General features: G+C 40.3%; 1 protein-coding gene across 8 annotated transcripts in view; it reads right to left on the minus strand.

Moving 5' to 3' along the window:
* Positions 1–22,924, minus strand: part of ZBTB25 (zinc finger and BTB domain containing 25) — a 57,061-nt gene that overhangs the window by 27,240 nt on the left and 6,897 nt on the right. For 5 of the 8 annotated variants that reach the window (XM_055362051.2, XM_031001752.3, XM_055362053.2 and 2 more), the window contains exons 2-3: positions 15,618–15,797; positions 3,340–13,340 (exon numbers count right to left, since the gene is read on the minus strand). In XM_055362051.2, the coding sequence (XP_055218026.1) occupies positions 12,206–13,340; positions 15,618–15,790 (1,308 nt within the window). In that variant the 5' untranslated portion in view covers positions 15,791–15,797 and the 3' untranslated portion in view covers positions 3,340–12,205. Of the gene's footprint in view, positions 1–3,339; positions 13,341–15,617; positions 15,798–20,452; positions 20,941–22,924 lie in introns of those variants that run through there. The other 3 variants (XM_063697904.1, XM_063697903.1, XM_063697905.1) reach the window with 3 other exon arrangements.

A 22,924-nucleotide genomic window follows, 5' to 3' on the forward strand; every position in this document is an offset into this window, starting at 1 on the left:
GGCAGTTCTGAATTTGATGACATTTGTGAATTTGACAAAAGCACACTGTTTTCATCTCTTGATATACTCATTATTTTCTGCATTAACCTATGAATTGTTCATCTTTATGATTTTTCAAAAGACTAATCAATGTGAAAATGCTAGAATTATTCAGATGGTTACGTACTAAAGGTGGGTGTTTAAAAAGTTCTGTGTTTACTAAGACACTGATTTCATTTTGGTAATGTTAACACTCTATCTTTTCGTAACCACAGCCCGATGATAACAGTCAGGCTCTAGGAAGGACTGTACTTTCCAAATCTTGGGACCAATTTAAAACTTGATAGTACCTTAAAAGTCCTAAAACGAATCTGGCTTCAAAGCAAAATGTCTTCTTAATGTACAAACACTGTAATAGGGTAGCTAATATTTCACATTTTGCAGGATTTTTAAAAGTTGTATGGCCGGGCGCGGTGGCTCACACCTGTAATCCCAGCACTTTGGGAGGCCGAGGTGGGCGGATGACAAGGTCAGGAGATCGAAACCATCCTGGCTAACATGGTGAAACCCCGTCTCTACTAAAAATACAAAAAATTAGCCAGGCGTGGTGGCGGGTGCCTGTAGTCCCAGCTACTGGGGAGGCTGAGGCAGGAGAATGGCGTGAACCCGGGAGGCAGAGCTTGCAGTGAGCCGAGATCATGCCACTGCACTCCAGCCTGGGCGACAAAGCGAGACTCTGTCTCAAAAAAAAGTTTTATTAAATCTCTTCTTGGTTTAAAAAAAAAAAAGATACACTACACTTCACAAAAGTTGTCCTCACAGGCAATTCTGCTAATCCCTTTTTAGACCTACCTTTAATGCTGACGTCTGGAGTCCCCAACCCTTTTGTGAATACCTACTTTTCTTTCTTTCTTCCTTCCTGAAAGCTTAAGCTTACTGGGGGTTAAGTTCCCGAGCTTAGGAAAGAGAGTATGCGTGTCTGTGCACTACGCATTCACAGAAAATCCTCTGCAAAACTGGGTGTGAGCACAATGAGCAGTGAAGGGAAACCTAGGTGAGGAGAGGATGGTGTGGCGCCGCGTCTGGGAAACTCCCAGCCTTAAAACTGTCTCCGTAAACTCCAGCCTATCATAACAATGGGAGCAGTGTCCAGCAGTTTCAGGACATTAGCAAAACTAGATGAACTTTCCCCACCACTTGCTTTGTGGTGAAACTCAAAAAGAACTTTTGGCCTTGATCTGACAGTGCTACTATGGGAGAAGGATTATACCCTTTTCACAGCTATACTTGTGGTCTTAGGACCCAGGCCTTCCATTTCTGCACTCCTGGGAGATAGGAAGCACAAGGTGACACCAAAGCAGATGCAGTCATTTCTACACTTGTACCCGAACCTTTTATTCCCAAATCCCTACTCTGACAGGTCACAGAAGGTCTGCTCAGTATGACTACAAGCGGGTTTCTGTACCACATCTGTGATAAAATCACCATCACAATGCAGCTTCAGGCATGCATGTGCTGCTAATCAAATATATATAAATTACAACGCAAAGGTTCCATATGGAATGGCCATTTGCAACATAAGAACTTTAGAATATCACTTCTGTTTAAACAGGTCTTCCAAAACTAGAGTATTTCTGTTTTTGATTTTGTTTTTGAGACGAAGTCTCGTTCTGTTGCCTAGGCTGGAGTGCAGTGGAGTGATCTCGGCTCACTGCAACCTCCACATCCCAGGTTCAAGCTATTCTCTTGCCTCAGCCTGCTGCTGAGATTACAGGCACCCGCCACTATGCCCGGTTAATTTTTTTCTCTTTTTAGGAGAGACGGGGTTTCACCATGTTGGCCAGACTGGTGTCAAACACCTGACCTTGTGATTCACCTGCCTCAGCCTCCCAAAGTGCTGGGATTACAGGCGTGAGCCACCACGCCCAGCTCAAAACTAGAGTATTTCTATCCTCCTGACAGAATGACTAAGTTAGAACTGCCTTGTACTCTATATGGCTGAGATGCAGAAAATGCCAAAACAATTGGTCATGACTCAATTCAGGTAAAAAAAAAGTCAAACTCAGTTTTTGATCTTTTATCCAAATGTTCCCTAAATAGCCTTATCAGTAATTGTCCTGATTTCAGGGTGAATTTGTTTAGAATTCTTTAAAAAACCCTCAGTATCTGGCTGTTGTGTTTTTCCTGAAGGATTAACAGTGAATAATGATAATCACTAGGGTTCATCAAACTCTAAGACTTATATTTTTCTGAGTGGTATGAATCTTTTTCTCATTAAGGTATAATTTACATACAGCAAAATCCACCCTTTTAATACAAGTTCTACCAATTTTGACCAAGACATTAGTTGTGTCACCTAGGGGTAATTTTAAATCTTATTCTGATTTCTATACCACTTGTCTATCTTAGTTTAATCCTGACTATATCAGTGAAAACTGCTACTTGCTGCAGAAATTCAAAATAAGGGCTTCTTAAACCCAGTGTTTAAACCAGGATAAGGAAAGGCAAGGCTGTCATGCACAGCTGTGCCACTGGCACAGCACAACTCTGAGAGAAGCCTTCATTCAATCGAGGCACCCCCTAGCACTGTGTTGTGCATTGTCTGCATGGCTATCATGGTGGCTCTGAGCATAGCCACCAGTTTGAGAGAGCAGCAAAACTGGTATGTTAATAGTGAAATAGGAGATATTTAAGATTTTTAAAAAAGGACTCTTCCCTTTATATGTCTTTCCTCATAGACGTTAAAATATTGTGATAGAGGGGACAGAAACCACTGAGCTCACACCACCAGACAGCACACATGTGAAAAAAGAGCAATGTTGGGAAATGAGAAGTGGTTAGCTAGGAATACTGTTGAGATTCACTCCCCTCGAATCTTTGATCTGCATTTTAAAACCTCTTCCCTTGCCTTTGCAAATATGTTTTCACCTTCAAAAAGTAACAGGTGTGACTTCACTTTCTACAGAACCACTCCAGGTTCTTCAGGTTTTCCTCCCTATATGGTAGTTACCATAAATGCCATTTAAAAAAAAAAATTTTTTTAATTACCTGCATATGGTTTGGACTAAGTTTCACATGGCTTCCACTATAGAAAAAATGTGGCAGTGCCAAATACACAAGATCCCATTCCTCCAAGGCCTGCTGGATGCACATAAATCTGACACAGAACCTCCTGAAACTTGTTAATAACACAGACCAGACAAGGGATGACGACCACAGTGGGTGAGAGCCATCTTCTCCAGCCCCCTGGCACAAGCCTCTCCTGTTTCCAGGACAGTGGGGACACACCATTTGTACAGAGAATCTCTCTTGGAGGACTGTCATTCCTTCAGACGTTTGACATGAAAGGACACCATGGTGTTCCAGTAGCTTAATACTTTATTATTTTGATACAATATCACCAAATTGTTTCAATGAAAAACGTTTCAAACTTTTATAAACAGTGGAAGAGAATGTATCTGAGGGAGAGTGGGCTCATTTTCCAAGTTGGCTTATCAGCTGTAAAATAAACTTAGGAGAAGCAACTGGTGATTAGGTACAAAGTCCTAGGATGATGAGAATAATATTGTAATCAGAAATGAAGGGGGAGGCAGGCTGTATTCACTTAGTATTGGAAGGTGAGAAGAGCTGAAGGCAAGAAAACTCTTAACTTATTCAGAATGGAATGGGTTGGATGAGAGAAGAAAGTCAGTTGTTGAACCACAGTTGGAAAAGAAAGTAAATTTCAGTAGGTAACATACCTCATAGATTGTGGATGTACAAAAAATGAACAAAAGGCAAGAAAGGAGCAAGGGAGCGTATTTACTCAAATGTCCTTCAATCTATGTCTTGACCAGGCAGAACACCAAAAACTGAGTGTGATGCCTGATTAAAAGAGCCCAAATTCCAAGGCCTCACAGTTAATGACTTGGAAAAATCTTCAGAAATGCTCAATGTAGCACAATAATGTGATATTTAAAAAAGTTATCTGCTGAGATATGTATATGTAAATCAGAAGCATCTTGATTAAAGACGGATGTCAAGATATTGCAGTACCTTATGAAATTTTAAGAAAATTCTCATTAGTCTTGACTCTATAAAGCATGATCCAAAAGTAGCTAAGCCCTAAATAATATTTACTATTAATAGTAATGCTGAATTCAAGTATAATGAACATTTTTTTAAAGGTACACTGGTGCCACCTTTTGGCCAGATTAAAAATTCACAGAAATTATAACCTACAATCTCAATTTCATGAAGAGACCTCTTTGGGGAGACAATTATTTAGTTCAAACATTATATGAATAGATTCAAAACTGTCTTGCTGATTAATACATCTCTGATTTTTAATAATCACATTTTTTCCTTTTATTTTTAATAATCACATTTTTATCTTTTAAAAGCTGGGATCAAGGATAATACAAATAGAATTTAATTCTGAACACATCTCATACTCCAATACTTGCTCTAAACATGACTAGAATAGAAATCCCCCAAATTGGGTTTCTTTGTATTCTTTTATTCCTGACAACCATTACAAAACTTACTTTAAGGTCTTAGAAGGGTTGGTCAACCTCAGCTCTAATGACATTTTGAGGTACATATTCTGTATTGCGGGAGGCTGTCCTCTGCACTGAGATGTTTAGCAGCATCCCTGGACTCCACCTACTAGATGCCAGCAGCAGCCTCCCTCATCGCCCACCCAACTGTGACAACCAAAAACATCTCCACATTGTCAAATGTCTCTATGGGCGGGGGGATAGCCCTGTGTAATGTTTAATTTTATGTGTCCAAATGACTGGGCCATGGGGTGCCCCAATAGTTAGTCAAACATTATTCTGGGTGTGTCCGTGAGGGTGTTCTGGAGGGAGACAAAATCTGAATCAGTAGACTGAGTAAAGAAGATCACCCTCCCTGATGTGGGTGGCTCTCATTCCATCAGTTGAAGGCCAGAATAGAATAAAAAAAGAGACTTTCTCTGGCCTGACTGCTTGAGCTGCAATTATCAGTCTTTTCCTCCCTTTGGACCCAAATGGAAACATCAGCTCTTCTTGAGTTTCAAGCCTGCCAGCTTTTGGACTGGAACTTATGCCATAAGCTCTCCTGCTTCTCAGGTCTTCAAATTCAGACTGGAACATCACTGACTCCCCAGCCTCTCAGCCTCCCAACTGCAGATCTTGGGACTTCTCAGCCTCCATAATTCCATGAACCTATTCCTTATAATCAATCAATCTCTTTCTCTCTCTCAGTTCTACCTGTTGTTTCTTTCTTTTTCTGCAGAATCCTAATATACCTCAGTTGAGAACTACTATTGTGGATCATGTTACTGGGGGCAAAAGGCGATACAGTAGACTGTAAATAGAGAAGAAAGAAGCAGCTGGGCATGGTGGCTCACGCCTGTAATCCCAGCACTTTGGGAGGCTGAGGCAGGTGAATCACAAGGTCAGGAGTTCGAGACCAGCCTGGCCAACATGATGAAACTCCGTCTCTACTAAAAATACAAAAAATTAGCCGAGTGTAGTGGCGGGAACCTGTAATCTCAGCTACTCGGGAGGCTGAGGCAGGAGAATAGCTTGAACCTGGGATGTGGAGGTTGCAGTGAGCTGAGATCACTCCACTGTACTCCAGCCTGGGCAACAGAGCAAGACTCCATCTCAAAAAAAAAAAAGAAGCAAAGCAAGAAACTTCTGGGAAATGACGAAATACTACCTTTCTTTCCAGAGACAGCAGTTGGAAAGCATTTGATTAGGACGTCAATTTTCTATTAACACAGATTATGGTTGGTAAGAATTAGGCCCACAAATGCATTTTTGCATCACACCTCCAAAATGTTACCCAGTACAAAGACTACTTGCCTCAACACTAGGAACACAACATTTGGCAAACACTGATGTAAAATAAGAACACATTCTATAAGCTAAGCTAATAAACTTGTTTTTGATTAAGTCACATTAATTTGTCTTGATAAAATATATGAAATTCATTGTTTCTTGCTCTGTCACCAGGCTGGAGTGCAGTGGCGCAATCTTGGCTCACTGCAACCTCCGCCTCCCGGGTTCAAGCAATTCCCCTGCCTCAGCCCCCCTAGTAGCTGGGACTGCAGGCACGTGCCACCACACCCAGCTAATTTTTTGTGTTTTACTAGAGACAGGGTTTCACCATGTTGTCAAGGATGGTCTCGATCTCCTGACCTCACGATCCGCCCCCCTTGGCCTCCCAAAGTGCTGGGATTACAGACGTGAGCCACCACACCCTGCCTTTTTTTTTTTTTTTTTTTTTTTGAGACGGAGTCTCACTCTGTCACCCAGGCTGGAGTGCAATGGCGCGATCTCGGCTCACTGCAACCTCCACCTCCCGGGTTCAAATGATTCTCCTGTCTCAGCCTCCCAAGTAGCTGGGACTACAGACGCGCACCACCACACCTGGCTTATTTTTGTATTTTTAGTAGAGACAGGGTTTCGCCATGTTAGCCAGGCTGATCTTGAACTCCTGACCTCTGGTGATCCGCCCACCTCGACCTCCCAAAGTGCTGGGATTACAGGCGTGAGCCACTGCCCCTGGCCAAAATTTTTGGCAGAGATGAGGTCTCACTATATTGCCCAGGCTGGTCTTGGACTCCTGGGCCTTGGCCTCCCAAAGTGCTGGGATTACAGGCATTAGCCACCATGCCCGGCAGATACACAACTTTCTAAAAGAATGTTTCTGAAGCAAATTCACAGTACATTAGGTGGATGAGTTTAGCCACACAATGTATTATTGATTTTGGTCTCCTGTATTAGCTATGTGTTACATGTACTTTGAAGATTTTTCAGTGGGTCTTTTTTATTGAACAAGTTTTTATAATCTAAGTTTATTTTAAAGTATAATTTATATTTGATCCATTCTGACTAAATGACTTTATTTAGCACAAAATAGAGGAGTTGATGACAGTTAATGTCAATTGCACCAGACCAATACTTAACTAATTAATCAAGTGCGGTACAAATACATACTGAAGCACAATGAATTCTTCCAGGTCTTCAAGACAAAAATCACAGTTTGTAATTCCTTGTATTTAAGACATCGAGGTTTGGGACTGTGCAATCTCACCAGTTTTCAAAATGTCCAACCATACAAACACAGAAGTACAGCAGAGAGAAATCATTTACAGACTTCACTCTTAAGAAATCAAAAATTAATAATTTAAGTGCCACAAATCTATATGTAGTTCAAAACATATAAAGACACAAATTACATTATGAAAATTCTTCACATGGCCCATTTTTACATCAATTACTACAAAAAATGGACACTTATCAAGTATCTGACTCACAACATCAAGAATGTGCCTGTACAAATAAATGTTAACGAAATTACACATTTTTCACACTATCTTTTTCCACGATTAATATGTATTTCCTTCAATTTTCAGTGAAGACTTTTCTAATAATACTATTATTACCTTCACCCCATTTCCTGTCCTCATCTACTATTTAGATCACCTACATCAAAGAAAAAAAAATAGGCTGGGCCCAGTGGCCCATACCTGTAATCCCAGCACTTTGGGAGGCTGAGGTAGTCAGATCACGAGGTCAGGAGTTCGAAACCAGCCTGGCCAACATGATGAAACCCCATCTCTACTAAAAATACAAAAATTAGCTGGGTGTGGTGGTGCGTGCCTATAGTTCCAGCTACTCGGGAGGCTGAGGAAGAAGAATCGCTTGAACCTGGGAGGCGGAGGTTGCAGTGAGCCGAGATCGCACCACTGCACTCCAGCCTGGGCAACAGAGCGAGACTCCGTCTCAAAAAAGAAAAAAAAACAAAGGTATTTCTTTATTGTTTTTGTTCCTTTTCCTTTGTGTAAACAAAAACAATATATTTGGGAGAACTTTCAATAAAGCTGAAATTGACAAAGTTTTATTCCCAATAATGCCAAAGAACTAGTATCCTCCTTACTGAAGGCTAAAAAGAAACAGTGATGATTAAATTACAGTAGAACAGGAATTCTAGCAACAGTATTGTTTCTAGTTATTTGTAAAAAATAACAATCAGTTCTGTCAATTAGTTATTGAATATTAGATAGTACATTACTGCTTTTAAGAACATTTTAGAATTTATAGGCTGAAATACTAAAGTTAATAGGTCTAGCTACAGAATAAATGTCGTTTATATGGTTGATTTTAATCAATAATACTGAGAGAACTTAACACGTTTAATATAAATCCTCACAACACCCCTGTGAGGTAGGTATTGCTTACACCCACTTTACGGATGGGAAATCAGAAAGAGCAAGAAGTAACAATCTCAAGAGTTATAAATAAAAAAAAATTTTGTTTTCTTATAAGGCAGACTGTGCTGAGTTCTGATGATAACGCTAATAAGAACAAATACTAAAACAGTCTCTATTTTTCTCCAGAAAACAACTGCGTGAGATTTTGAAAGAAGGAAAAATTTTAAGCTGACTCAAGGGGAAAATGTTTAGTATCTGCCTGATACACACGAAAGTGCATATGACATTTCCAGTTTCAAGCTTGGTAATCATTATGCAAACTGCACTATATTATTAGGATACTGGCTAACAGTATAGCTCCATTTTGTGGAAATGTAGTCAAAAACAAAGGTTTTAGCTGGAAGAACTTTTTTTTTTTTGAGATGGAGTCTCGCTCTGTCACCCAGGCTGGAGTGCAGTGGTGCAATCTCCGCTCACTGCAACCTCTGCCTCCTGGGTTCAAGCTATTCCACTGCCTCAGCCTCTCGAGTAGCTGGGATTACAGGTGTGTGCCACCACACCCGGCTAATTTTTTGTACTTTTAGTAGAGACGGGGTTTCACTGTGTTAGCCAGGATGGTCTCAATCTTCTAACCTCGTGACCCGCCCACCTCGGCCTCCCAAAGTGCTGGGATTACAAGCATGAGCCACCACGCCTGGCCTAGCCGGAAGAACTTTTAAAATACAAAGCAAATTTTCTCAGTGAGCAATCATGTCTTTAAAAAATAATACTCAGGGCACAGTGTTAGGCATATGACAGTTACTTTAAAAAATGCCTGCAGACCCGGGCGCGGTGGCTCATGCCTGTAATCTGAGGCAGGCAGATCATGAGGTCTGGAGCTCGAGACCATCCTGGCCAACATGGTGAAACCCTGTCTCTACTAAAAATACAAAAATTAGCTGGGCATGGTGGCACATGCTCAGGAGGCTGAGGCAGGAGAATCACTTGAATTCGGGAGGCGGAGGTTGCAGTGAGCTGAGATTGCACCACTGCACTCCAGCCTGGCGACACAGCACGACTGTCTCCAAAAAAAAAAAAAAAAAAGCCTGCAGAATAAATGAAAACAACAATAACAAAAACTGGGGGTCAGTCCCACACCACTATTCACTGCATCTCTGGAATTCAGCTTTTGGGATTTTTTTTCTATAAAATGAAGTTGATATTTTCCCCCTTCCTAAACAGAAAGAATGTTTTGAGGAACAAGGAAAGAGCATTTGCTTTGAATTTCTAATATTAAAAGGAACTATAAGAATAGAAATACAGTTAACCACTATTTTCTTAACTCTCAACGAACAGATATATTTCTGCTTTAAATCAGTGTTGTCTATCGCGGCCAATCAGCTGCTAGCAAACTCTTACCATTTATCCAAACTCTGCCCTGAGGCACTTGCTGTCTTATCCAACCAACCATGTACAACTCTACCTCCACCCTTTAGCTATATACAAGGATTTCCTGTGTCAAAGAATAATGAGTGGGCCTGGCACGGTGGCTCACACCTGTAATTCCAGCACTTTGGGAGACCGAGGCTGGTGGATCACCTGAGGTCAGGAGTTCCAGACCGGCCTGACCAAGATGGTGAAACCCTGTCTCTGCTAAAAACACAAAATTAGCTGGGTGTGGTGGTGCATGCCTGTAATCCCAAGCTACTTGGGAGGCTAAGGCAGGAGAATCGCTTGAACCCAGGCGGCAGAGGTTGCAGTGAGCCGAGATCATGCCATTGCACTCCAGCCTGGGCAACAGGGTTGAAACTCCATCTTAAAAAAAAATTAAATTAAAAAATAATAATAATGAGTAGGCAAACAGGGAAGAATATAGAGGAGAAAAATTATCTTAATAAGAACAATAGAATTTGAATTGAAGAAGGCTAGGAAATATATCTTAACTAGCCTAAAATACAAAAAATCAATGTTAATACTTGTGTTCTTCCAATGAGATGACATTTTTGAGGGCAGTACAAATTTCAATAGTTGCTTAAGTGAATTGGTAGAAAAAAGTTTAAGATTAGACGAAGTTCTGACCCCAAAGAACATACATTTGTTTTAATTACTCCCAATACAATTGATCTTATCAAGTTAGATGTGCTCTCAACACACATCAGTCTTAACCATAGGAGCCTTTACTCACTTGTTTAAGGCAGAAACTCAACTGCCTTACACAATATCCAGTAGCTTTCTTCATTCAATCCTCAAGAAAAACTTACCACTTTGTAATTTACCTAAACTGTTTACCTAGAGAAAACCTTTGTGTCCTTAGAATTAGCTGGATTACTCTTTGAGCTCCCTCCTGATTGGACGCTGATGCTGTTGAATGTGTCAGGAAACGTCCTCAGAAGTTGAGGGAGCTCAAGAGTTTTGTAAGTGGTTAAATTCTAAGGCTCACAAACCAAATTTTTTAGATGTATTCAAATGCCTGTGAAGCTTAGAATTTAACAAGAGGGCAAAAAAAGATGAGTCTGTTTTATTATCCTTGACTATGCGGGGTTTGAAATTTAAACATTTCAGAAACAATTTAGATCTATCCTTTGTGGTGAAGCTTAACCAGCTATTTCCCAGGTATATAGAGCTGGGGAATCTGTTATTTATTCCATCAACTTTAATTTTCCTGGGGTTTTAGCTTTGTAAGTGTCACCATTATAAAAGAGAGTTAAGTTGATTTATAGAGGGAAAGCTAACATCATGGATCTTAAATGTAGTTATAGAACACTGCATGTATCCACTTTGCTGGTTTTATGGATCAGGAAAAAAGTGAAAACTGTGCCACTGAAAAATTACTTTTTCAGTGATTTTTAGAAAATTAAAATCAACCCAGGAAGCCCCAAAAATCCTGACGCTGAGGGTAGAAACATGATTTATATTTTATCATCATTCTCTTTCAACTCATGTAAACCTCTGGTCATAAAAATCTCAAATTACTTTTTAAGGTGTCTAAGAAAACACTCTAGACCAAGTTAACAACCCTGGGGTTTTTAGTCAATGCAGTTCTAGCTCAGTCTCTGTCTCTGCATGCTTATTTATCTATGTGTGTATATCTTACTGTTTCTTAAATATTTTTTAATGTCTCTCTGACTCTTCTCTCTTTAACTGTTTTTTTTATTAAAAATGAGATATACCACATCTGTAATCCCAGCACTTTGGGAGGCCAAGGCGGGCAGATGACGAGGTCAGGAGATCGAGACCATCCTGGCTAACACGGTGAAACCCCGTCTCTACTAAAAAAATACAAAAAAATTAGCCGGGCGTGGTGGCGGGCGCCTGTAGTCCCAGCTGCTCAGGAGGCTGAGGCAGGAGAATGGCGTGAACCCGGGAGGCGGAGCTTGCAGTGAGCCGAGATCGCGCCACTGCGCTCCAGCCTGGGCGACACAGAAAGACTCTGTCTCAAAAAAAAAAAAAGAGGTATACTCAATGTTAAAAAGTAAAGAGAAGCCATGTAGGTAAGATGTTGTGGAGCTAGTAGTTAAAAAATAAAACTACTCATGATTTGGTATATCTTAAAATAAATTTTTATACATTATAACATATGTATAACACAGTTATGCATTAAAATAACTATTAATTTCCTATATGGAAGAAAATATTTAAAAATAATCCTGGTAGGAGTGAATTCATGTGAAATGTAGGCAGAAGTGATAGTTTAGAATATGCTTTAAAACAGATTTCATTTACTTTATATTCAATTTGATTTTACTGATTCTATAACTGGAAAAACTTAGAAATTCTATAAATAACTATTTAAAGTTTCCATATTTCTACATTGATTTCTGATTTCTAAATTGTTATTTCGTTTGTGAAAAGTTCACAGTAGTAATTGAATGTTACATTTTAATAGCCACATATTAATACGTCTTATGAGAAGATCTAATATATACAACCTTAAAACCATGGATAAGCTGTGAAGAAAAAAAGTCAATGAAACTTGAGGAGAAAAATAATTTATGAATAAAAAATGCCACGCAAATTTTCTTTTTCAGAATTGGTATAAAAATTCTGAAAGAGAAGCTGCTACTCAACTAGGATAGTATCCACATTTTCTTGTGTGAGCTCTGACTCTAAGGCACAAGGCAAGTCTAAGTGTTCTTGTGACAAGCGAGAACTTTTCAGGGAGACATCAGACCAGCTGTCACAGTATGGCTGAAATCTCTGGGCCAATGCATTACCAAACCTTTGGCATCGGTTATATCTGTAAGATTTACCTTTGTGTGTATACATGTGTTCCAACAATTGGCTCTTTCGAGGGAATTTATGACCACAGATGGTACAGCTCATTTTTCTTTTCCTTGAAAAAGAAAAATTACAGTTTAATTCTACTGGCTCTGTGTCTTTGGAGATCAAAGATACTTGACTGATCTGCAAAGGCTCTGTGGTACCCCGGTTGGTGTGGTCGGGCTGCTGTTCATTCTCCTTAACAATGAAGGAGCTGAGCCTGCGGCATTCAAGGGCCTCGCTGTTTTCATTAAGGGGATGCACTTCACCAAGGTCATTACTTTCCAGAATGGAAGCAGGGACACCGAATGGCAGGGATCCAGACACATGTGTATGGAGATGTTGCCTTAGGTTACTACGGGAATCAAAACGTTCCCCACAGTAATGGCATAAGTGTATTTTGATACTGTTTTCAGTAAAAGTGGGGCCTGTCACCTCTGATGAGGGTGAGGGGTGGCTCTGGGAGATCACAGATTCTGGGTCACATCTCTCCTGCTTGATGGAAACTGGGGGCTTCTGGTGCTCCTCCAGGGCCTGGGTGGCAGGACAGGCCCTCTGCTGGTCTGCAGTGCCATCATCCAGACCAATAGCAAGAGACAACTGCAACTGGGGGTGGTCACCCTGGACAGCAGCTCTGTTTCCACTGTTACTGGAAGGAGCTTCTTTGACCTCCAGTCCTTGTTTGACAACTGTTTTTTGGGTTGTTGAGATCTGAATGCCATATAAATTTGAGGACTGCACAGTCTCTGGTGAGAACACTTGATTCATTTCAGTTGCAATGTGAGAAAGGTAGTCGGCGTGAAGAAATCGAATCCCTTCCTCCAAACGACTATGATCCACAATCTGTTTTGGCCCTTTCCCCGTGTACATAATGTGCAACAAATAGCTGAATATGTCAGGTTGGATGTCAGTTGGTTGTATTTTTATGCATTCACTGTTAAAAACAAAAACAGACCCACAAGAAATGAAACACAACCTAGCTGGCCTTTCAGTTAACAGTATAGTCTGAGACTAAAGCAATTTCTTCCTAAGAAGTTCGAACCTAGCAATCTGCCTTAATAAAACATGGCAACAAAGGCTTAAACTTTCATTTTATACCAACTTTATGGCCTAGCAAAAAGTCTTCATGTATTCAATCTACTGCCTAAAGTTAGGAAACACAGACATACATTCTGAATAGTTCAACATTAATCAAGTGACTCCTAAGTGATATGCACTATACTAGATGCCAGTGGTAGAAAACTGATGAATAAAATAGGTACCGGCTCTTAAGGAATTTAACAGTCTATCAAGTAAACGATCAAAAGAACTAAAAACAGGGACTCAAACAGATACCTGTATGCCAATGTTCACTGCAACATTACTTACAGTAGCCAAAAGGTAGAAAGAAGCTGAGTGTCCACCAAAAGATGAGTGGATAAACACAAGATGGCTTACACACACAATGGAATATTATTCAACCATAAAAAGAAGGAAGTTCTGATACATGCTACAACATGGAGAACCCAGAAAATATCATGCTAAGTAAAATAAGCCAGACACAAAAGGACAAGTATTATACAAAATATCTAGAATAGGCAAATTCATAGAGATAGAAAGTAAATTAGCAGTTTCTGGGGGTTGAGAGGGTGAGATGGGGAGTTATTCCTTAATGGGTACAAAGTTTCTGTTTGGGGTGATAAAAAAGTTTTGGAAATAGACAGTGGTAATGGTTGTACAACACTGCGAATGTTATCACCACTGCATTGTATAATTAAAAATGGTTAAAATGGCAAATTTTATATGTTTATAGCCACAATAAAGATATCTTAAAACTTCTGAAAGAATCTATTGAAATCAGCAGGGTGCGGTGGCTCACGCCTGTAATTCCAGCACTTTGGGAGGCCGAGGCAGGTGGGTCATCTGAGGTCAGGAGTTCAAGAGGAGCCTAACCAACATGGTGAAACCCTGTCTCTACTAAAATTACAAAAAATTAGCCGGGTGTGGTGGCGCACACCTGTGGTCCTAGCTACTAGGGAGGCTGAAGCAAGAGAATTGCTTGAACCTGGGAGGCGGAGGTTGCAGTGAGCTGAGATCATGCCACTGCACTTCAGCCTGGGCACCACTGCACTCCAGCCTGGGTGACAGAGCTAGACTCTGTCTCAAAAATAAAAAATAAAAAATAACAAAAGTGTTATATGAAACAAAAATTAACAGCTTAGTGACTAAAAGCATAGACATAGCTTCAGACAAATCTGCATCTAACTTATTAGCTGTATAATCCTGCATGGGCACGTTACTTAACTCAGTCTCAGTTTTCTTTTCCCTGAAATAGGGACAGCAGTAGAATTTACATTATAGAGCAAATACTTAGTGCTTGGGTATGGGATAAGCCTTCAATAAATTTTAGCTATTCTTTCCTTTTTCTTTCTTTTTTTTTTTTTTTTTGAGACAGAGTCTCGCTCTGTCACCCAGGCTGGAATGCAGTGGCGCGATCTCGGCTCACTGCAACCTTCAGCTCACAGGTACAAGCGATTCTCCTGCCTCAGCCTCCCGAGTAGCTGGGACTACAGGCGTCCACCACCATGCCTGGCTAATTTTTGTATTTTTAGTACAGACGGGGTTTCACCATATTGGCCAGGCTGGTCTCGAACTCCTGACCTTGTGATCCGCCCACCTTGGCCTCCCAAAGTGCTGGGATTACAGGCGTGAGCCACGGCGCCCAGCCAATTTTAGCTATTCTTATTTTCATTCTTATTTTCCATTATGGATCCTACACACTGAGTTTAATTACTAATGTATAAAAAATTATTATAATTTGGCCAGGCACGGTGGCTCATGCCTGTAATCCCAGCACTTTGGGAGGCTGAGGCAGGCGGATCACCTGAGGTCAGGAGTTCGAGATCAGCCTGGCCAACATGGTGAAACCCTGCCTCTACTAAAAATACAAAAATTAACCGGGCGTGGTGGCAGGCGCCTGTAATCCCAGGTACTCGGGAGGCTGAGGCAGGAGAATCGCTTGTACCTGGGAGGCAGAGGTTGCAGTGAGCCGACACTGAACCATTGCACTCCAGCCTGGGTGACAGAGCAAGATTCTGTCGTCAAAAAAAAAAAAATTATAATTTTACTTCTTAGTGTGACTCCGTAACAAAGAATTTCCAAAACGATATTATAATAAAGCTTATATAAATCACAATATTAAAAATTCTTATTTACAAAAACACATCCTTACCTTGTTTGGTGAATAAATATCATCTTGAAATAGTTAGAAAAAGCAGCAAGCACCGCTCTGTGGGCTTTGAAGTAAACATCTCCAATTGCAACTGTGCAATCACACAGAAAACCAAATTCTCGCTGCATGTTCAGCTGCTGGAGAAGAACAAGGCTATGGCTGGCAGTGTCCATTGTGGTTCTGAAAAAAAGGACAAGATAAATATAGATAGGCGTGTATGTATATATGCATTATTTTTTATTAATACAAAATTGTCTACAGTTCACACAAACCTACAGAGTAACAAGGAGATCTAAATTTAAATGAAATTATTCAAGTTTTCAATCCTATTACTTTCACTGCAAACACGGCTAACACTAAATTCCTCCATTATGACAACTGATATAAACTCTGCTGAACCATAAAATATGACCCTTTTTCATCTGGTAAGAAGATAGCTTGGTATGAGTGACACATGAAGACAGACCTGTCCTTTTCCATCTATGTGAACACAATGTTTCTAATCTTGTTTCCTCATTAGAAAAATGAAAATGAGATACTGATTCCTGCCTCAGAGTTAAATAACTTATGTGAAAATCATATTGTAATGGAAACTGCTATTCGATGTTAGCTATAAATGTTAGTAACATAACACGGTATCCTGGCTGAGCTAGAGATGTCACTCCTCCTCAGGGATCCTCTGGTGCTCAGGGGATACTGGCTTCCCAACTCTCATCAAATGTTTGGGGGACTTATCATCACAGTAGCTCAGGAACTCTTAAAATAGATGTCAAGCCACATCCCCAATTTACTTGTGGCCCAAGAGCCTCCTGAGAAAGAACTTAAGCTGGCGCAGTGGCTCATGCCTGTAATCCCAGCACCTTGGGAGGATGAGGCAGGATGGTTGCTTGAGCCCAGGTATTGGAGACCAGCCTGAGCAATATAGTGAAACCTCATCTCCACAAAAAATAAAACAATTAGCTAGGTATGGTGGCATGCACCTGTACTCCCAACTACTTGAGGGGCTGAGGCAGGAGGATCACTTAAGCCTGGGAGGTCAAAGCTGCAGTGAGCTGTGATCACACCACTGCACTCCAGCCTGGGCAACAGTGAGACTCTATCTCAAACACACACACACACACACAAAAGAAAGAACTTAAACCCTGATCTCAACTGGATTCAGACGCATATTATAATGTAGGTTCCCAAAGGAAGTAAAAGGCAAGGTGGAACAACTGCGGGGAAGCCTATATGAGGAAGAACATGCAGAATTCTGGCCGAGAAGCCAAGTATAAGCAGCAAAAACATTCAGAAGTGCCCTGGTTTCAGGCAGGTGGCAGACTATACATCATCTTCTCTACCCTACTGTGGAGAGAGCCCTGGTACTTTAGGCGGAAGGTAGCTGTAGTATAAAGGGCATCATTGGGTGGCCAGGAGAACATCTTTTGAAAGAGCAGACACTGAAAAAGAGAATGAGGTTTCCACACCAGCCAGCCAGACCAAGGTCTAAGGAGGTCAGTGATGTAATGCGGGGTTAGCAGTCTAAAGATTGGCAGTGGCTTGGGCAGCAGACAGCTAAGTGATCGGTAATATAATAAATATAGCTAACATTTTATAGTGCTTCCTATGTGTCAAAAATTAGCCAGGCATGGTGGTGCATGCTTTAGTCCCAGCTACTTGGGTGGATGTGGCAGGAGGATAGCTTTAGCCAGGAAGATTGAGGCTACAGTAAGTCATGATCATGCCACTGCACTTCAGCCTGGGTGACAGAGCAAGACCCTATCTCAAAAAAAAAAAAAAAAAAAAAAAGGCAGACTCCATTAAAACTACATATTTAATGCACTGATGTGGAATAATCCCCAAGTTATATTATTATTATTATTTGAGATGGAGTTTTGCTCTTGTTGACCAGGCTGGAGTGCAACGGCTCCATCTCAGCTTACTGCAACCTCCGCCTCCCGGGTTTAAGCGATTCTCCTGCCTCAGCCTCCCGAGTAGCTGGCATTACAGGTGCCCGCCACCATGCCCAGCTAATTTTTGTATTTTTAGTAGAGACGGGAGTTCACCATGTTGGCCAGGCTGGTCTCAAACTCCTGACCTCAGGTGATCTGCCCACCTCGGCCTCCTAAAGGCATGAGCCACCGTGCCCGGCCTAACAAACTAAAAATCTGTATTGACAATTTCAGCATGTGAAAAACGTGTCTTAGAATCAATGAAATGGTTCATATTGAAGCATCTTAAACTAGCCTGATAAATTGTCTCAAAAAAAAAAAAAACAAAACCAAACCCTCGGATCATAAACATTTTCACCAGTTCTTCCCATTATATTGAACTACTGAACCATAGGGAAATGAGACATAGCACACTAATAAGCCACCCATACAGGAATCTTATGGTTAATGGTCTGTTGGTAACAGTTAAATTCTTCACTTATTCAACAGATATTTTTGAAGAGCAATTTAATAAAGAAAAAATGTGTAAAAGCCTGCATTGTACAAGGCGTGGAGACAGAAAAAAATGACAAGATGCTACACTCAAGATTACAGGCTCACAGGAAAGATAAAACATCAAACCATAATTATAATATGAAATAAATGCATTCAGTAGCACAGAGCAGTTAGAGAACGTGCTATCAGAGGGAGATAAACACAGGCAACTTGATGGGAAACAAGGCCAGGCAGAAAAAATAAAATGAATAAAATTACTGGGAAGAATATGAATAGTTAGATAACGGAAGGATTCAGCTTGGCATAGAAAAAAAAGTAACAGAAATAATGAGATGCGGTCAGCTCACAAAGGATACTGAATATAAGACTAAAAAGTAGTGTCGTGTTTGAAGTGAACTATGTAAGATGTTTAAGTAAGAACAGAGCGTGGTAGTTAAAGCTTGAACTAAAATCAGACAGCTTAAAATTTTAGCTCTGCCATTTACTAGCTGCATGGTCTTGGCAAGACACTTAACTCTCTGGGCCTCCATTTCACTTATAAAATATGGACAATGACAGTATCTAACTTCTAGGTTATTTGAATTTAATGATATAATGCACTTAGAAACAGTGGGCCCACAGTTAGTGCCTAATAAATACTAGGCATTATCATCATCACCATCATTAGGCGTGAGTAAAGACTGCTCTAATAGCAACATATAAAAAATATTAGCAAGGGAAAAGGCGTGGAGAAAGACTGGCTAGGAGCCTACTATGGTATCAAAGTAATCGCAGTGGGAATGAAGGAACGAATACAAGAGATACATCAGACACAAAACTGACATGACTTGTCACCACAGAGATCAAATCAAAGGTGAGTCTCAGAATTCCAGCTTGGGTAACTGGAAGAATTCATCCATTCCTTCAGATTACATTTTCAGAGTAACTGCCACGTGCTAGGTGTTGATATAAAGGCAGAGTCCCAGAACATTAGAGAAGAAGTACAGAAATCGTCCTGATAAGAGGTTCTGAGACCGCACCTCAAAAAAAAAAAGAAGAAGAAGAATAGGGGTTTCACTTCAGACACTCTGAGCTCCAAGTGTCTACCGGGTATCTAAGTAGAAATGTTTAGTGATCAGCAGAGACAAGAAGCAGGACAGGGCTCTAGAGAGAGCAGAGCCAGAGAGGGAGAAGAGGCCTCTGAAACAACAAGGCTGAAGTAACCAAGTATGAAAATAATAAAGTAGACTAAAAAGTAGAATGAAATAAGAGGGAAAAAAGCTAAGAATGAATCTTTGGAAAACAGAAAAGACACAATAAGACAGAGGAGGAGAAATAAGAAAACATCGTCATTGAGGAAATGCAATGACCTTGCAGAAAGGAGATGGCAATGGTGCAAAATACTGAAGAGAAACATGGGGGTGACGCCCATTACAAACAGGTCGAGTGTACTGACCAAAAGATTCCTGGTAACCTCTGACAATAGTACAGGAAAGCAGCAAGGGCCAAATATCTGACTGCAGGGGACATTAGAAACCAGAGGCTAGGCCGAGCGCAGTGGCCCATGCCTGTAATCCCAGCCCTTTGGGAGGACAAGATGAGTGGACCACTTGAGGCCAGGAGTTTGAGACCAACCTGAACAACATGGTGAGACCCCGTCTCTACTCAAAATACAAAAATTAGCCAGGTGTGGTAGCACATGCCTGTAATCCCAGCTACTTGGGAGGTTGAGGCAGAAGAATCACTTGAACCCAGGAGGCAGAGGGTGCAGTGAGCTGAGATCCACTGCACTCCAGCCTGGGCAACACAGCGAGACTCTGTCTCAAAAAAAATATATAAAAATAAAGAAACCAGAGGGTATAAAGCTTAGACACAGACATGACAGGACAGGACATTAAGGAAGCTGCAGATCAGAAGACCCAAACATACCTCTTCCCTTTACATATGAAAGAAACCTGGAGTAATAAACTCTGAAACTTACATAGAGCACTGAAGTTTACAGAGAACTTTCATATATAATAACTTATTTCTCTACTTCAGATTAGATAATTTCTATTAATCTATCCTCAAATTAAATGACTTATCTGTCATATCTGATCTGTTAAATCTATTCAAGATTGTTTCAGATATTGTATTTTCAGATGTAAAATTTTCATTTCATTCTTTTTTAAAGTTTCTAATTCTCTGCTGAGATTTCCTATTTGTTCACATATACAACATTTTGCTTTACATCCTTGAGCATAGTTATAATAGCTGCTTTAAATCTTCTCTGCTAAATCCAATCTTTGGCTCATTATGGGGTCAGTCTCCACTGATTAGGGTGATTGTTTCTGGATTATAGTCTAGATATTGTGATTAATACAATTGACTCTAGATTCTGTAATATTCTTCCAAAGAGTGTTTGTGTTTTTGTTTTTTGCAGACAATTACCTTAGCTGGACTTAAACTCCAAGTTCTGCCTCCCCTATGGTGGACAGCAGCTGAAATCTCTGCTCCTTTAGCCTTAAGTGTGCTGTTTGGAGGCTGCTCCACACATGTACAGTTGAGGGGTTTGCAAGAAATTCAAGCAGAGTTTATAAAGTGTTTGGGGTTCTGCCACTCCAACATTCTTTCTAGGATTTTCTCCTGCACTTTCCAGCTGCATGATCACTGTGAGCTCTGTCCTCTTTTCTTCAAGAGAGATTACAGGTTGTTATTACAGTTGTAGCCACCTCTTCATATCACCAGCTGGGACCTTATGCCAGTCTAAAAGCCATAAAAACGGAAGCTTATTCATTGCTGTTCTCCTCTTCCAATTGCAGACCTCAATCTAGTTTTTGTAATTCTCAAATGCCATCTATTAATTTTTAAAACTTTTATCAGCTGGGCGTAGTGGCTCACGCCTGTAATCCCAGAACTTTGGGAGGCAGAGGCGGGCAGATCACCTGAGGTCGGGAGTTCGAGACCAGCCTGGCCAACACGGAGAAACCCCGTCTCTACTAAAAATACAAAATTAGCCGGGTGTGGTGGCACATGCCTGTAATCCCAGCTACTCTGGAGGCTGAGGCAGGTGAATTGCTTGAACCTGGGAGGCAGAGGTTGCGGTAAGCTGAGATCACGCTACTGCACTCCAGCCTGGGCAACAAGAGTGAAACCCCATCTCAAAAGGAAAAAAAAAAAAAAAAAAAAAAGTGTATCAAGTTTATAGTTATCTGCAGGAAACTGTCCTGATAGGAACTATTCAACCATTACCCCCTCCCCCAACATTGTGTTCTTTTTAAACGAAAGCAATTTATTAGAAAATAAATAAAAGAATGGCTATTCCATAGGCAGAGCAGCCCTACTCAACCATTACTGTTTATCAGCAGTTCTAAAAAGCTGTGGTCTCAAGATCCACTCACACTCTAAAAAGTATTACAGACCAGTCGCGGTGGCTCACGCCTGTAATCCCAGCACTTTGGGAGGCCAAGGCGGGCGGATCACAAGGTCAGGAGTTCAAGACCAGCCTGGCTAACATGGTGAAAACCCGTCTCTACTAAAAATACAAAAAAAAAAAGCTGGGCACAGTGGCGTGTGCCTGTAATCCCAGCTACTCGGGAGGCTGAGGCAGGAGAACTGCTTGAACCGGGACCTGGGAGGAAGAGGTTGCAGTGAGCCGAGATCACACCACTGCATTCCAGCCTGGGCTACAGAGTGAGACTCCGTCTCAAAAAAAAAGTATTACAGATTGTGAAGAGCTGTTGTTTATATAGGTTATATTTATCAATATTTACTATATTCAAAATTAAAAGAAATTTTAAAATATTTAAAATAGCAATAAACCCATTACATATTAACATATTTTTTCCTAAAAAATTTTTCAAAAACAAGTGAGAAGGGTGATATTAATTTACATTTTGCAATCCTCTTTAATATCTGGCTTTAACAGATACAGCTGGACTCTCTTATCTGATTCTGCATTCAATCTGTTGTCATCTGTTGTTTTGGTTCAAGTATATTGAGAATCTGTTCTTACATAAGGGAGATCCTTATTGACCCATGAAACCTCCAGTGGCTCCTTGGACTACACTTTGAGAACCACTGCCCTACACTATCTTTTTTTCTTTTAAATCTTGTGAGGTAGTAGAGCAGGTACTATCAGCTCTATTTTATGGCTGAGAAACCACAGGCTCAGAGAAGGCAGGAAACATACCTGAAGTCAAACAACTAGCTATTAAATGGTGCTGATAATACATCAAGACTGAGTTTAAACCCAGGGCCCTTTCTTCAAAACCCCATCTAGAACTTTCAACATTTACACTGTTGGCAGATTTTGCAAATATGTTGAATCAAATAAGGGAGTAAACTTTTCAAGTGTATAAAATGAAACAAATTAAAATCTATTAAAAAAAAAAACACCAAGTACACATGAGGTGCATTCAAACTTGTTTTGCATAATAGGAGATCTTTGATGTTGTAATATACCAGATTTTACTTCAAATCAATAGCCCCATTCCATTGAGTTATTAGAACATTTTCTAATACAACCTACTCTGCAAATTATTAGCTAGACTTTTTGTATAGCCTTTGCTCATCATTCTTTGACTATTTTATTTTCTCTAGTATGTGAAATAGCTAAAGTTTCCCATGAATACAGAAAGAGCTTAGAAGTTACATTTGAGAATTTCTGGTGAGAATTTTAAGATGTGAGAGAAATTATGGAAAAATAAAGTATCATTTTATTATACTTATAAATACCAGTATCAAAATATAAGAGTGCTACATTTTTAAAAGTTTTATCTGTTATCAAAGTGATAATTATCATAATAGTTTTAGCATTGATATTTAAGAGATTACAAAAACCTTCTTTACCTTCTAGATTGTAGTAACTCTGGATTACTTCAAATTAAGATGGAACAACTTTATACTAGTATCTATGTTTGT

Source organism: Gorilla gorilla, chromosome 15, assembly GCF_029281585.2.
Source record: "Gorilla gorilla gorilla isolate KB3781 chromosome 15, NHGRI_mGorGor1-v2.1_pri, whole genome shotgun sequence".
NCBI lineage: Eukaryota > Metazoa > Chordata > Mammalia > Primates > Hominidae > Gorilla > Gorilla gorilla.